At 39.3% G+C, this 15,765-nt stretch overlaps 1 protein-coding gene and 1 pseudogene across 4 annotated transcripts; both read left to right on the top strand.

Annotated features, from left to right (window-relative positions):
* The first annotated feature begins 1,958 nt into the window (after positions 1-1,958).
* LOC134644709 (serine/threonine-protein kinase ATR-like) lies at positions 1,959-8,584 on the top strand (annotated as a pseudogene).
* Positions 7,771-15,632, top strand: LOC134645303 (endophilin-B1-like). 4 transcript variants are annotated; one of them, XM_063498693.1, is made up of 11 exons: positions 7,771-7,888; positions 8,481-8,805; positions 8,967-9,108; positions 10,076-10,204; positions 10,450-10,583; positions 10,732-10,824; positions 10,938-11,021; positions 11,128-11,151; positions 11,418-11,507; positions 11,663-11,763; positions 13,045-15,632. In XM_063498693.1, the coding sequence occupies exons 2-11, from the start codon at positions 8,749-8,751 to the stop codon at positions 13,613-13,615; spliced, it is 1,425 nt and encodes a 474-aa protein (XP_063354763.1). In that variant the 5' UTR covers positions 7,771-7,888; positions 8,481-8,748; the 3' UTR covers positions 13,616-15,632. The 4 variants fall into 4 exon arrangements, with proteins under 4 accessions (XP_063354763.1, XP_063354766.1, XP_063354764.1 ...); XM_063498696.1 differs by having other exon boundaries at positions 7,772-7,877; XM_063498694.1 differs by having other exon boundaries at positions 7,807-7,888; positions 8,404-8,805.
* The last annotated feature ends 133 nt before the right edge of the window (positions 15,633-15,765 follow it).

Genomic DNA, 15,765 nt, shown 5'->3' with positions numbered 1-15,765 from the left:
ATTGTGGGATATGTTGGGCCACGAAGTCTACATCGCCACAGCCTTAAAATTCAGGGAAATGAAGGCCGCATTTCAGGGCCGGATTTCGAGCAGCCTTTGAATTGGGACAGCCTTCGGCGCGCCGCTGTGACGTAATCGGCCTTAAAATGCAGCCTTTAAGGCTGCAGACCCTGAATTGGGATACAGCCTATGGTGCAGTGAGCTCTCGAGTGCAGCCGCGGTCAAGCCAGCTGCACTTTGAATTTTGTTGATCTTTTTTTTTCCTTAATACGGTACGTGAGTTACTCTGAAACACAGCAGAGGGAGTCTTTTTTTTTATCCTGCAATGTTTTTCCTTATTTACTCCGGAGTGCAGCAGACGTTTTGCTGTTTTAACAAATATAATAGACTATAATCCTTACTTTAAATATTATATATATTAAAAAAAAACTATGTTAAAAATTCTTTAAGAGGTGACACAAATTTCAAATTTTTGTAACGTGGCAATATGCTGAGTGGCAGCTTTTTCCTTCATCACTTCCACAGTTTTTCTTAATAAGTTAGGACTGTAACAACTTCCAGAATAACCACTGCCAATTCTATCTATAAAAACTAATGTCACATAAATCAATCTTGTATTTATTGACAATATCAAGTAATAAAACACAGCAGGGGCGATTTTAGCCCATTTTTGGGGGTGCTGTAGCAATATTTCCTGTCTCGTTGGTCTGAGATTTCGATAGTCCTTTGGCTTGTTTGCTCCACTCCACCAGTGGGTTATGAAGGAAGGTCTTCAGCACACTTACAAGAAAAATTAAAAACAGAGACATTTTTACTATTCATGAATGGTTGAATTTGACAATAATCATTTTATGTGAATTTACCTCATGGGGTACATATTATAAATAATCAATCTAATAACATTTCTAAATAATATTTTTATTGAATCTGAGGCAAAAAAAAAAAAAAACTTGCTAAAGAGGCAGTTGAAGTCTATATCAAGGGCGATTTTATCCCATTTTGGGGGGTGCTGTAGCACACCCAACATTAATCAAGGCACCCCCAAAGATTTCTTACTTTTTTGACAATATTTGCTGTTTGTGTGACACACTACTAAAAATATAAAAAGCATACAGTACTTAATTGAAGTGGAACATTCTAACAACAAAAGTATAGATAACCCCTCCCCCCTCCCAAAATGGTTTGTTCCAGCTCTCCCCTACTCTGGCTCTAGCGCCCTTGCAGACGTGTAAGTGCCTGGCTTAAAATTGGACGTGTTAGCTGCATTTAACCTTCAGTTACTCTTTATATAGTTAGGTAGGAGTCAGGCCATGTTTCTTTTTAGCTGAAAAACATTACACCCAGGTAACCTGCTGTGTTGAAAACGTGTTTCCCGACTATGTTTGCTACCCTACAATCCGTCCTGCTCTGTAGTAAAATCAGCGACATTTGACCGTCCTGTTGCTCGCATTGAAATGTATATAGCCTATTTAAAGTCTAAAACTTAAAATTGTCCGTAGCCTACTCTTGTTACCACGGTCCTGTTTGAAATGTAATGAGAGAAGCTGGTTATTTTGTCATATGTGCATGTGCCGATATTGAACCCAAGGTATAACTAGCTAACTGACTGGATGCCCATTAACCTTATAACTCTTGTGTGTGTGTGTGTGTGTGTGTGTGTGTGTGTACAGAGAGACAGCCAGGTTCATAATGGATATAAGGAAGTTTTTTTTTTTTTTTTTAAAAAAGGAGCCACATTCAGGTAAAGGTGTAAAATCAAACGATCCATCAATAAAGGATAATGTTGGATCAGTGTTTCAATATTTATATCTTTTATTAGATGCACATGTGGTTTGGTTATTTGCCTTTTGGTTGAAAGTACACTGAGAGAGGACTTTTTTATTAGTGATCTTAATAGTATTTTTTTTTTCATATTAATGTAAGTTTTAAATCTAATTGAATACAATCTATTTGTGTATGATTGTCAGTCCAAAGAGGGAGAGAGGAAAGAGGGGAGTGTGAGGAGAAAGTACAAGGCCAGGAAGAACCAGGTAAGAAAACAACAGGGAATAGTGACAGGCAAAACAGAAACTGTTAAACTGACAAAGAGAAAAAACCTGATTTTACTCATACAATCTGGAAGTTGTGTTCTCCCTATATTAAAGCTGCTATACAGAATCTGCAAAACAAACTGGGTTGTCAGCCCTGGCACTGCATTACCATATTGAACTTCAGTTAGAGGAAGTCATGGTTGCCAAAAACTTTTTGAAGCTCAAGAGTGAGGCTGGTGCCATCCCAGATATGTTAACATTGTACAATCTTCTAGATAATCAGATCTTCCCCAGACTGAAAACTGTTATTCAGGTTGCCCTAACAAACCTAGTTAGTAGCAGTAGCTGTGAAAGGTCTTTTAGTGTCTTGCGTCAGCTCCATACCTGGCTGAGAAGGACCATAGGTCAAAGCAGACTCCAGCACCTGGCTGAGAGTCAGTTGAGAAAGAGATGCTTGAGAGACTTGACCACCCAAATGTGATAGACAGATTTGCCAACCTCAAGGTGAGGCGACATAGGTTAAAAGAAAAGAAAAAATCTGCAGAGCCATAGGAGTATCTGCAGTAAAGATCTTTTCATACATTGTATACATTGTACCACAGGCCAAGGTGTCTCCATTTTTCAAATTTGTTTTATTAATATTTTGTACATTTGTACATTTCAAGGACTCTTCTATTTTTGGAGTGTATTTTTTATGTATCTGTATTATATTATACATACACATTAAAAGTGAATCTCTGTCCAAAAAATGCACTCAGTTTACTTTTTACTCACTATGAGCATCATTCATTATTCTCCCCCAATAATTAAGGTTAGGATATGTTGGTTTTTTTTTTTTTTTTAATTCCAATCATTTCTTCTTTGGCAGTAGTAGTCTTTAGCAGCATTTAAATAACTTTTATCAGATTTGATGGTTTTGTTACAGACTTTTCAAAAAGGTGTTTTGCTTTTCTTTCTCAAATGTGGGGATTAAATTGTGTTAAAAAGTGTCCAACTCCAGTCCTCGGTCCTGCAGCTTTTATATTCATCTCTACTCCAACACAGCTGAATCATATGATTGGATTAATTCTTCAGCATGCCATCAAGTTTGGCAAAGGCCTGATAACAAGCCATTCATTGATTCAGGTGTGTCGGAACAAGGATGCATCTAAAAGCTGCAGGACAGTAGCTCTCGAGGACTGGGGTTGCACACCCCTGCTGTAGACTATTAAACAACACACTTATCAACTTTCTCCCTCCTAGTGCTCTGCAGTTTGGAAACCAGTATATCTACCAGGCCATGCCTCGCATGCTGTCTCTTTGGCTGGACTTTGGAGCTAAAGTGTGTGAATGTGAGAAAGGTGGGCAATTCACACAGGGCAGGGAGATATTTCTAGTTTCAGTTTCATTGGCTTTTCATTAACACTTGAAATTATACCTATTCCCTCACCTCAGCTGGGCGAGCAGACAGACAGATGCAACAGGAGCTGAGTAAAATCAACACAGTAGTGAGCGAGCACTGCGCTAAGCTGGCGCCATACCAGTTCCTGACCGCATTTTCCCAGCTGATCTCCAGGGTGTGTCACTCCAGCGATGAGGTCTTCAATGTCCTCATGACCATTGTGGCCAAAGTGTTCCTCACATACCCCCAGCAAGCTATGTGGCTAATGACTGCGGTGTCCAAGGTGAGAGAAATGAGCCACCCCTCATTTATTTAAGGTTGATGGTGATTTCTATAAACATGGAAATATAGCCTTTGTAATTCTAATGAGCTTGAAAGTCAATATTTGATAAGACCACTTTTAGTCTTCAACACAGCCTGAACTCTCTTTGGCAAGCTGTTTTGTAATTTCATTAGGTAGGAGTAGGAATATTCAGGAATAGTTCTCCAGGCTTCTTGGAGGACATTCAAAGCTTTTCCTCAAATGTTGTGGCTGCCTTCCATAACAGATAATAATAATAATAATGGATTGCATTTATATAGCGCTTTTCGAGACCCTCAAAGCGCTTTACAATTCCACTATTCATTCATTCTCACACACTGGTGGAGGCAAGCTACAGTTGTAGCCACAGCTGCCCTGGGGCAGACTGACAGAAGCGAGGCTGCCATATCGCACCATCGGCCCCTCTGGCCATCACCAGTAGGCGGTAGGTTCAGTGGCTTGCCCAAGGACACAACGGCCTTCGGGGCTCGAACCGGCAACCTTCCAATTACAAGACAAACTCCCAACTCTTGAGCCACGATCGCCCTACAATGCATGCAAATACATCTCTTCTTTTGTCATCCACTTATGTAGCGCCACTGTCCAAACAAAACCTTTGAAATCCCTTCAGAAAGCCTGGGGAACTATTGCTCAAGACCACTTTAAGAAATTACTAGAAGGTCTGGGTCTTTGGAAGCAAAATATAAACAAATGAGGGGTGACTATAAAGTTTAACTTTTGCAAGTCTGTTTATGTGGGGTTTTTTTTTTTTTTAAATTTGAAATGTTATTTAGCAGATCAGTTCAAATCAAAATTACAATTTCTCTGTTAGCGTTTTCGTAATCAACTGCTTCTGCGTCCAAAATACAGCATTTATTTATGTCTGCTTTTCTTTTCTTTCCAGTCATCCTACCCCATGCGCATGAAACGCTGTAATCAGATCCTTAAGAAAGCCGTCAGTCTTGAACAGTCCCTGGAAAAAGTCATTGGAGATGCCAACTGACTGACAGACAAGCTTTTGGAGCTTTGTAATAAACCGGTATACACGCCCATGCACAAATAGACTTCAATAGTCTATGACTTCTCAATCCTTAAATCATCTTTAGGCAGGAGTAGAGATGTTTCTAAATGTGTCTTACAGGTGGATGGTAACAGCACCACCACCATAGGTGCCTATAGCCTAAAGGGTTCGGATGGTCGGGGTTACACCATGATGTGTAAACCTAAAGATGACCTGAGGAAGGACTGCAGACTTATGGAGTTCAACTGTCTCATCAATAAGGTATCTGGGAGATTTCATTCAAACTAAATGGATATATAGAATAGAATAGAATAGAATAGAATAGAATAGAATAGAATAGAATAGAATTCAACTTTATTGTCATTGCACATGTCACAGTTACAGGGCAACGAAATGCAGTTTGCATCCATCCAGAAGTGCTTTAGCCATGATATAGATATATTACAATATATATTAGCAATAATATAGATATGTAAGTATATTACAGAAATGGGTCTATTACTATATAGTGAGTTCTGGCCCATAGAGCAACTTGCACGTTAGGTCAGAATAAAAAGACTTACTAACTTTTAGAAGTTCATTCTTATTTTATGTGTTGTTCTAGCCTTAAATTTGAAATTAAATATTATTCATCTTCTCATAATGTGAACAAAAACTCAACTTTTTTTTGTTTTTTTTTTACAGTCAGGAGCTCATTGTGTAGCACAGCTGTACTAAATGAATCAATATGTGTGCAAATTACATGACAATACTTAAGAAAAAGTGAGAAGAACAGTATTTATATGTGCTTGTTTGTACTTCGTGTTTGTGTAGTGCCTCCGTAAAGATGCTGAGTCCAGACGGAGGGAGCTACACATCCGGATTTATGCTGTGATTCCCCTCAATGAGGAGTGTGGCATCATCGAATGGGTTAACAACACTGCCGGGTTGCGGCACATTCTCACAAAGCTGTACAAAGAGAGAGGTATCCCTTCTTATAACACCTACAATCAAAAACCTTTTTTTTTTTAAAGTAAATGTTGAGAAATAATTAAGTTCTCCTTTTTCTGTGTTTTTAAGGTATCTACCTATCAGGTAAAGAGCTCAGGAAACTTATTCTTCCTAAGACAGCTCCCTTTGAGGAAAAACTGCGAATCCACAAGGAGGTGCTGTGTGCTCGACACCCCCATCTTCTATGAATGGTTCCTCCGGACCTTTCCTGACCCCACGTCATGGTATGACCTTCACTACAACACTGCTATAATTATACTCCTGTAGGCCACTGCTTTACCAGAAATATTAGTCATTTACATTTAACATCTTGACCACATTTGAAAGAAGTTATTTCTAATCAGAATTTTTCAAAAATCTGCTTCAAGTGTAACTTAAATCCAAGAATAAATCTTTGGAGTATTTGTGTGTTTACAGGTACAGCAGTCGTTCAGCATACTGCCGCTCCACTGCTGTGATGTCCATGGTGGGCTACATCCTGGGTCACGGAGAAAACATCCTCTTTGATTCCTTCACTGGAGAATGTGTTCATGTAGACTTCAACTGCCTCTTTAACAAGGTTTTCTTTTTTTTGCCTTAGGTTCAATAAAAATATTATTTAGGAATATTACTATATTGATTATTTATTATATGTATCCTTAACACCAGTGCATGTTGTTGCTTTTAAGTTTGCCTGTGCTTTTCTCTCCTTTTGGACTAGGGGGAGACATTTGACGTGCCAGAGGTTGTTCCCTTTCGTCTGACGCGAAACATGGTGCATGCTATGGGGCCCATGGGCATCGAGGGCCTCTTTAGGCAAGCCTGTGAGGTTACGATAAGACTAATGAGAGACCAGAGAGAGCCACTCATGAGGTAAATTCACATAAAAAATATTAATGTCAAATTCAACCATTCATAAATATTAAAAATGTGTCTCTGTTTTTAATTTTTCTTGCAAGTGTGCTGAAGACCTTCCTTCATGATCCCAGGGTGGAGTGGAGCAAACAAGCCAAAGCTCAGGCCAATGAGACAGGAGAGATTGTTAATGAAAAGGTGGGCATGTTTCTTGAATTTTTACCTCTTAAATTATATTTACTTGCAAATCTAAACCAGAGAGATTTTATTAATCCCAGAAGAAAACTGGGCTAAATACAGCACATTCCGGTTCAATAAAACCTAATAATGTTTGTTCTTTACGCTTCTCTGCTAGGCTAAAACCTACGTGTGTGACATTGAGCAGCGCCTGCAGGGAGTGATTAAGAGCAGGAATAAAGTGCTGGGTCTTCCTCTGTCAATTGAGGGGCACGTCCATTATGTATGTATGATAAACTACTGTGTCAGATGTATTTAGGCTGGGGTCATATATATATATATATATATATATATATATATATATATATATATAGATAGATAGATAGATAGATAGATAGATAGATAGATATAGATATATATAGATATATACACACATGTATGTGTACATGTATGTGTATACATATATCGTTGTCGTTTTTCCTATTTCTGTTTTGTTTTTTCCTATTTCCGTTGTGTTTTGTGTGCGTTTTCTTAAGTTGCAGTCCATTTAGCCTCTCAGGGCCACCGTAGCTTTATATTGTAAGGTAGACCCTACAATAGTACATAGAAATACAGAGAAAACCTAACAATCAAATGACCCCTTATGACTTTAGCGACAGTGGGATGGAAAAACTCCCTTTTAACGGGAAGAAACCTTTGGCATACCAGGCTCAGGGAGGGGCGGCCATCTGCTGATACCGGTTGGGGTGAGAGAAGGAAGACGGAAGAGATTAATAACAAGTACCATTCAATGCAGAGAGGTCTATTAACATATAGTGAGTGAGAAAGGTGACTGTATAGACGACTTTTTTCTAGATAACTCTGTTTCGAGTTATCTAGAAAAACATTGAAAATGCAGGACTGTTGTACATTCCCTTGTAATAAAGCCATTTTGTTGATAAACGTGCGGTAGTGTGTCTTCTAATCTCTTAACCCTCCTTAAACTCACAGAGCTAGACAGGCTTGTCAGCTGATTGTTTTAATCCCCTTTCTCCTGCTGCTTCTTCACTCCTGATTACAGCCAACTGGCCCAACTCTTTACATAAAAGTACCACTTAGAATTAAATGTCTGCTTAAGAAGCTGAAAGTGGACTGGGTGAAGGTGTGAGTAATAAGTAGGTAGTAGTTTGCTTTTAAGCTAGCAATATTTTTCCTAACTAGTAATGAGTTCAGGCAGTCAGAAAATCACTGTATTTGTAATTATTACTTTTCTTCTTTTTGTTAATGCTTGGCTGTTGTTGCAGCTGGCTTTGGGATAGAAACCTTTAATCTATTTTTAGATCAGGATGAGCTTTGTTGTATTTATTTATTTGCATATTTTTTAGTGGGAAAACACTTTCCAAGATAATTGCATGAGAATATGCTTTTATTTTGAATAATCTGAACCGGAAGTGTAGATAAAGACGCTCTCTTATCAGCTAAATATTTTCTTTTTTTAATATATTAATAATTTTACTGAATTTTGGACAGATATAAATGTCCAATTTAATTTATTTAAAAGCTTAATATTATTTAAACCTGTCAGTATTCCAAATAATCCGAAATTTAAAATTTATCGTAGTGACGCTCTAAAAAAAGCGAAAACGTTAGCTAATATTTATTATCTCTGGTAATCTGTTGCTGTTGTCAGAGCCGACCGTTTTGGCTAGCCGATGCTGTTATTTTCCGTGGTTCTGACACACATGTTAAACACATCCAACTCGACAGAAGACGCGCTCAGGATGCGGAGGAGGATAAACGGTCAGCATACGCAGGTGCCTGCACTTGCTTCGTCCTCTTGGACTCGGCTGCTCGGTGTTAACGGACCATAATCTTGCCTGCAGAAAGTGGGGTGGTTAGCCGGTCGAGGCTATGGCGAGGTCATCCGTTTGTTGTTGGTTAGCTGTTATTTCATAGCGTGGTTACCCCGGTCCTGCTTGGCCGCTGATTGTCAGTTGGTCCACCGGAGACCACGCGCGACCTTGGGGACGCTGTCATGGATTTGACTCGGTTAGCCGTGGATGCTGGTCAGTTCATCAACCGCGCTGTTCAGGTAATAATAATAATACTAATAATAATAATTAAAAAGAAACTCGTATGTGTTTTTCCTGGACTTTAATCTTAACCTAAATCAGCGACTGCCCTTACTAAACGTGCGCAGTTAAGCAGTTTGTTAATTAATGTTCATTAATGTTACCCTGAAATTCGTTCCAGTACACTGGAGAGAGTCTAGGACAGGCCGAGAGGACTGAGTTGGACCCCGGACTGGAGGAGCTTTTATCACGGGCAGACGCCACCAAGACGTGGACGGACCAGATAATCTCCCAGACTGAGGCTTTACTGCAGCCCAGCCTCGGTAGGAGAACACCAATTGATTTATTGAAGCTGCCCTGATTCATTGAACAGTTACAGATGTATACATAATCACTTCACTAACAGTTGGTCCTGTTTTATTTAGCTGTGTTTTTATCATCTTGAGCTCTTAACCTGTTCACTGTATCCAAATATTATAAAAGGTGAGAAAAAAAATCTGAGCATTTACTCTTTTAAAGTAAGACATAATCTCATTAAGAGTAATGGAGATGGTTTCCCTCTTCCAAGGAAGGTATTCTATGGAGTATTTTTAAATACATTTACAATGAAGATGAGAAACATTTAGATGAAGTGTAAATATTTATGAAGAAAATGCATCTGGTGATGATATCAAGCAATTTCCAGCTGCCAGCATACAGATAGTCATCAAATCCCATCAACTTACTGTTGTGGTCCTTTGTAGCTGAGAGTCTTTACCTCTGGGACCAATCGTTTCAGCTCTCTTTGCCCTCCCACAGTACATGCATACATCTTCCTTGAGGTCTCTTGTTTACTTTGGTAGCAATTGGCCTGTTCGGATGAATACAGATGCTTATTCTTTAGCCTGTTTGAATCCAATTACCTTTTCTAATGGAGTTATGAGTGGATGTGCTCTGCAATCTATCAAATAAAAGGTACATTCAGCTGTATCCAGGATACATTTTCAGATCATGTCTCGCTGAATTTATGTTCCAAGGGTTTATAGTCTTCTTGTAAAATCATTTTTACAATGATATTTATTATATGAAACATTACTTTAGGACCTTCTCCTTGTGGAAGAAAGTATGAAACCAATGCATTAGAGTTTAAGTCTAGCACAGGGATGAACTATGTTTTGAGAGGTGTTGTGTGTTAATTTTATTGTCACAGGTGCATCTTTTAACAAATGTACATGATAAAAAAATTGTCTCATGGTGTATAGAAAATGTAGCCATTGAATTTTGATATGACCTTTGACCTCTGATACACAGGAGTGCGGTTAGAGGACCGGCTGTATCAGCATCTGGAGTGGAGTGTCCCACCCCGGCCTCGTGCCGTTGAGTTACTGGGAGATCAGATGACTCAGGCCGGGCTGGAGATTGGATCAAACACACCTTATGGTGAGTACACACTCACCAGCCATTTTATTAGGTACATGCAGTTTGTCAGTACAGGATTGGTTAACAAGCAGTTGAGCAGGAATACCTAATAAAGTGGCTAGTGACTACATGCATTTTATTGATCTGCGAGAAGGATCTCAACTGTTTTCACATTTTCATTTCTTTGCTTATTCTCGGCTTTTTTGTGTTATGAGTATATATTGAAAAGTTGTCACTGTGTTGTATTTCTATGTTTCTCTGCTCAGGTACTGCATTGATAAGGTGTGGAGAGGCTCAGAAGCAGCTCGGCGAGGCAGAGAGGAAGTTTGTCCAAAGCACTAACATTCACTTTCTCACTCCTCTGCGGAGTTTCACTGAGGGGGAATACAAAGCCATACAGGTAAACACATCCCTCTGTATCACATGCACACAAACTCGCACATTTATTGTGATTATCACAGCAGTGATTAGGTTATTTTACGCTGTCACCCGAAATAATATTTAGTTTATAGGTTATTTGTAAAGTAAACAAGACTGCTTGTTCCCAGAATGAACGCAAGATGTTGGTGAATAAACGTTTGGACTTGGATATCACTAAGGCCAGGCTGAGAAAAGCCCACGAGGCTGAGCAAGAGGCCAGAGTGAGTTACACCTTTACATTATTACATACTTTTCAGTTAGTCATACTCTGACTAAAAGCTAAACATGTTGATATTTGACATTACAGTTCTTGTATCTTCTGTCTTTTTGTCAGAACCTGAATGCCAACCCACTGGAAGACGACTACTTGTCTCATGTCTCCTACATGTTCAGCTTCCTGCGTGTTAAATGGCTAAAGGTCAGCAGTTCTGTGTAGGAACGTGCATATTAACAGACGCAGATGAAATTGGTGTTCGATCTTCAAATAAGGCATTTGTCTTCTTATGTCTCTTTCATGCAAACAGATCTGGGCTCAAGAAATCTCTCAGGTGAGTTCCTTATCAGTTTAAAGAACACAGGATCTGAAATGGTCTTCATACAGTATATCAGTGAGGCTGTGAGCAGTAATTGATATGAATATGGAGCTGCTGTTAGCACAGACAATATTTCCTTTCTGTAGTTTTCTGTTTGTTTAGACCTGAGCTCATTTTAAATGTTGTATTATTTCGGCAGCCATTTTTAGAAAAATAAGAGAAAAACCATACACATGTGTGTGGGGTTGTGTGTTTGTGTGTGGGTGGGTTTGTATGTGTAGGCAGAGATGGAGTTGAGGATTTGTCAGAGTCTTTTCAATCGACAGTCAGAAATCACAAGAGCTGTTGTGGAAGGACTCAGCAACACACATGTACGTACACTTAACCAGTTCAAATTTGTGTTTATTTATTTATTTTTTTTGATACTTTTTACTATCTGTTTCTTGAAGGAACTGTTGCTTTTTATATTTAATGCTTCTGTCTCTTTACCTTGTTGGGTATGTTTTCCTGCCATCTACCTCTACAGACCAACCATATGCGGAGCCTCACTGACTTTGTGGATGCTCAGGCTAGCTACTTTGCTCAATGCAACCAACATGCTCAGGAGCTGCAAAAACAGCTGGCCAGGTCTGTGTAGTCTCATTTCCATCTTCAGAAGAAGAGGAAGAAGAATAGCTTCATTTGTATAGCGCTTTTTAAAACACACAGTTCCAAAGTACTTCACAGTTCGAATTAAACCATACATGTACATGTTCCAGCATACAGACACACAGTCGGGCATACAGTCTTAGATTCATTCCAACATACACTCCTCCACATATTATATGCAAGCTATGGCCCAAAATAATGTGAGAAAGCTTAAGAAAAAGCAGTTTTTTAAAACTAATGACTCTTTTGCCTGACCTGACATGGCGAGGAAGACTGTTCCAAAATTTAGGCTCTCCAACATCAGAAGTGTGGTCCTCTCTGGATTTAAAATAAGAGCAAGGAGCAGTTAAGATACATTGATAAGATGATTAGAGAGGCCAACTAAGGTTATAAGCTCTCGGTAGCTGAGCTGTATATACAGGAGCCTGGCCACGTAGGGCTCTGTATGCTATTTATTTCACTAGAAGCCAGTGAAGGAAACCGGAAAGTGTGCATAAAAGGTTTCAAGATTTCATTTTTGTAGTGTCTTCTAGAAGGAGGACTGGATGAGCTTTCTGGTGTGAGATTAAATTTCAAATGCTGGTCAGACATGCCACCAAGAATCTGAGCAGATGATTTTGAAATATTATTGCTGGTGAGAGGGCCAATTCAGTGACTGCCCTCTTTAGAGTAACGGTCAGGGCAGAACACACGAACCTCCGTTTTGCCAGGCCTGAGATGGAGGCATTTTGAGATGGAAGACATCCAGTAGGTAATGGCAGAGAAGTATTTACTGAAGTAGGAGAGGCTGTTGAGGTTGTTAGGTTTAACATTAAAGTATAGCTTATTCTCAGCATATGTATTGTCAGCATAGCAATGGTAGGGGATTCATTTAACGTTGATAAGTAGATGTAGGATACTGCTTCTTTATACTGTTGTGTAATGTTTTTATGATATTTATACCTTGAACTGTTTAGGTTTGTAATTTTTCATACAGCACAATGAATCTCCAAATAATGGCTGTCTAAGAAAACATGTATTTTCAGTTTTGGTGTTTAACAGTTATTTTATAACTACAGTGTGACTAAAACAGGTTATTTGCAAAACTTTTTCTTTTAATTGAAACTGAATAAATTAGAAGTTTTAACAAGCACATTAGTAACTTCAGTACAAAGTAGAAAATATTCAGGACATTTGGTCTTCTAAAGAAACCAGGACTACAAAGAATACTTTATGATTTGAACATGAGTGGATTATATTTATGGTTTTATTTCTCTGCAGCATTCCAGCTGTCTTCTGTTCCAATAACTGGCAGTCTGCAATTAGTAATCCCGTTAGTCAGCCATCAACAAGCAACCACGAGGCGAATGAACCCATCAGTGCTAATCACGTCACTCCGTTACCTGTGCTCGTCCACCAGCTTCCAGATTTCGACCAGGACTCGTGGACTTTAAACTCACCACCCCAAACTGTGAAAACCACAGCAGATTCATCTTTCAGTGCACTGCTGACTCACCAGACAAATAACAACAATAACAACATCATCATCTCCACCACCAGACAAACACCCAGCAACCATTCACCAATCTACAGCCAGTCAACTACTGTTCGAGCGATTGATCGTGTCTCTACACCAGACCAAACGGATCAGCTCCAAGCACCCGGCAGGACGGCCAGGATGTCTGATCCTTCTCCTGCTTCTACCCAGGTACTAACATTCAATACAACAGCTTCAATAAGCAATGGTGCAGCAACAGCAGCCTCCCTGCCTTTACAGCCCAGTGCAACCTGTAGCATCAATGAAGGAGATGTCCAGGAGTCTTCGTCAGGCCATCAGGATGTGGGCCAGTAGAGACGGCAGGTTGGGAACATGGCATCAGCCCAGAGTATTTCAGCTTTGACTTTAGGAATATACACAGTGATTATATCATGTTCCAGTTTAATTAATCCCTTAGGGATTATAATGTGAAGTTGTTGAAGTTGCTTATTTTTTAAAAGCGTAATATAGTGCCACAATAATTTTAGACTTGAGCTTTATCCATGTATTATTCATGCTGTGTGAACATGATGATGGTAGATGTAAAGTCTGTTCTGTGTGTAACATTTCCTGGTTTCACGCTGGAAAACGAAGCTAACAGACTGTTATCATTTTGCAGTGTAAAGTTGTTTTCACTTAGTGTCTGTGATACTGATCTTTTTTTTTTTTTTTTACGTTTTGGTCAGTGAGAACTAATCAAGCTCTGTGCCAAGTGTATGTGTTGGTGTGAATACATGAATTTTACTGTGTCTCAGTGACCCGTGTGAACTTGTGGTAATACTTTGGCCCAAACATGTGAAACCTTTAGAAAGAAGTGTATGTGCATATATGTGACTGCCACCTCCTGACTCTTGTTTGTTAAACATGAGGTCATTTTCCATACGAAACACAGTTTCACTTCTGTCTGTGCGCATTTGCATTGGGGAACCCAGAGGTGACTGGACCTTTGTGCTTCTTCATACGTGCACTGGGTGTTTTCCCATGCATACACTCATTTTTCACCCTTTACCTTCTTAAAGCCCCCATTTGGTCAAATGGGTGGAAATTTCCACGTCCAGATGTTGTTAATTTTCTTCATGAGGGCAGACCTGCCTAACGTGGGTCTACTCTGGAGGGACTCTGGATGGAAACAAATATTAATGTAGCACTGGCTGTACTGAAATAATTGCCTACAAGCTCAATGCTTTTGTCCCAGTATGTAAAGATGTGTGTGGGTTTGTGTAGTCTGAGTGTTCATATCAGAGCTGCTGCCAGTTTCAAACTACACGCACGCAGTCATGATTCAGCCACGAGTCGTTGAGCTGACGTCAGTGCGGGTCTGAGTTTGCGCTTGATTCATGTGAAGATGTGGAAATAAATATGCAAACAGTGATGTCATGCTGGTCTAAATCAAGTGTGGCGTCTATCTTTGTTCTCCAGTCAAGGTGTTTCTGTAATTTCCTTGTTAAAACCACAGTTCATATAGCTCACTTTCCCATCGTACCAGCCATCTGTCTTAGATTTACACGCAGTGACAATTATTTTCAGACTGAGGTCTTGATCAAGCCTCCAAAAAATTCTGTTTGTTTCACATCTGACCCACTGCCAAGCTTGCAGTTAAGCTGGATTCGCTTCACTTTTTTTTTTTTTTTTTTTTTTTTTACACAAGAGTGAGGTCTCCTTTTGTTTTACATGAATCACAGCCTTTCAACACATGCACACAAGCTGAAATAGTTACCCAGAATTGCTGACAAAAGTGTGCATATGTGCGTCTGGTTTTCACTCCCACTTTACCTTTTTCCTGTCTAGAGCTGTCCAAACAGATTAGATCGATTAAGAGCAGTTGGTGTGATACTGATCGAAGCAGAGCCTGCGGTTCATTAACACTATAAACAGTTATATCTTATCTCTCTGTATCAGTTCTGTATCTTTACAGGGGCTGAGGTGCAGCCATCGCTGAATGCAGATTCAGTTCTTGCTATATTTTCCCTACAACTCAGCAAGGAAAAATAAATCTGTCCCTAAATGTTCATGAGCGTTCTTCCTCTGCACCGACAAAACAAGTCCCTGTCACAATTCCAGCATATTTTTATATTTCCGGTTCGCAGTGTGTCCTTGAGCAGATCTCTCATAAGTCTTGGTATGATTCTTTTGCTTGATACAGGAAGGAAAGGGATGCTTTGTTCACGATAAGCGAGTTGGGAAAACGGATAAAGGAAATTGGGATTTTTTTTTTTACCTAATTTGGTTTCTTCTGATGCACTACCTGAGGGGCACATGTTACAGATGGGTGCAAACCTTCATAGTTTAGTCTGTAAAGGCCTCATGCTAATGCATTGTTATTCAAAAATATAATTGAAATTCACTAAAGATAAAGGTAAGAAAGGCCAGATTTTCCTACCCAAGCTTAATAAAATAATAATAATAATAAAAAAATCTGCATAATACATTTATTATCTTGTTATTTCTATCACATGATTTGTCTT

Source organism: Pelmatolapia mariae, linkage group LG16_19 (assembly GCF_036321145.2).
Source record: "Pelmatolapia mariae isolate MD_Pm_ZW linkage group LG16_19, Pm_UMD_F_2, whole genome shotgun sequence".
Taxonomy (NCBI): Eukaryota; Metazoa; Chordata; class Actinopteri; order Cichliformes; family Cichlidae; genus Pelmatolapia; species Pelmatolapia mariae.
The sequence above is the reverse complement of the archived record's forward strand: the minus strand, read 5'-3'. Positions and strand labels throughout refer to the sequence as shown.

What these genes read in the sequence shown, in the direction of transcription:
- LOC134645303 (XM_063498693.1), top strand. Translation starts at nt 8,749, where the DNA reads ATGGATTTGACTCGGTTAGCCGTGGATGCTGGTCAGTTCATCAACCGC. An exon ending in TCATCAACCGCGCTGTTCAG is followed by an intron (nt 8,806 to 8,966) that starts GTAATAATAATA and finishes AATTCGTTCCAG; the next exon opens with TACACTGGAGAGAGTCTAGG. An exon ending in GGGCTCAAGAAATCTCTCAG is followed by an intron (nt 11,152 to 11,417) that starts GTGAGTTCCTTA and finishes TTGTATGTGTAG; the next exon opens with GCAGAGATGGAGTTGAGGAT.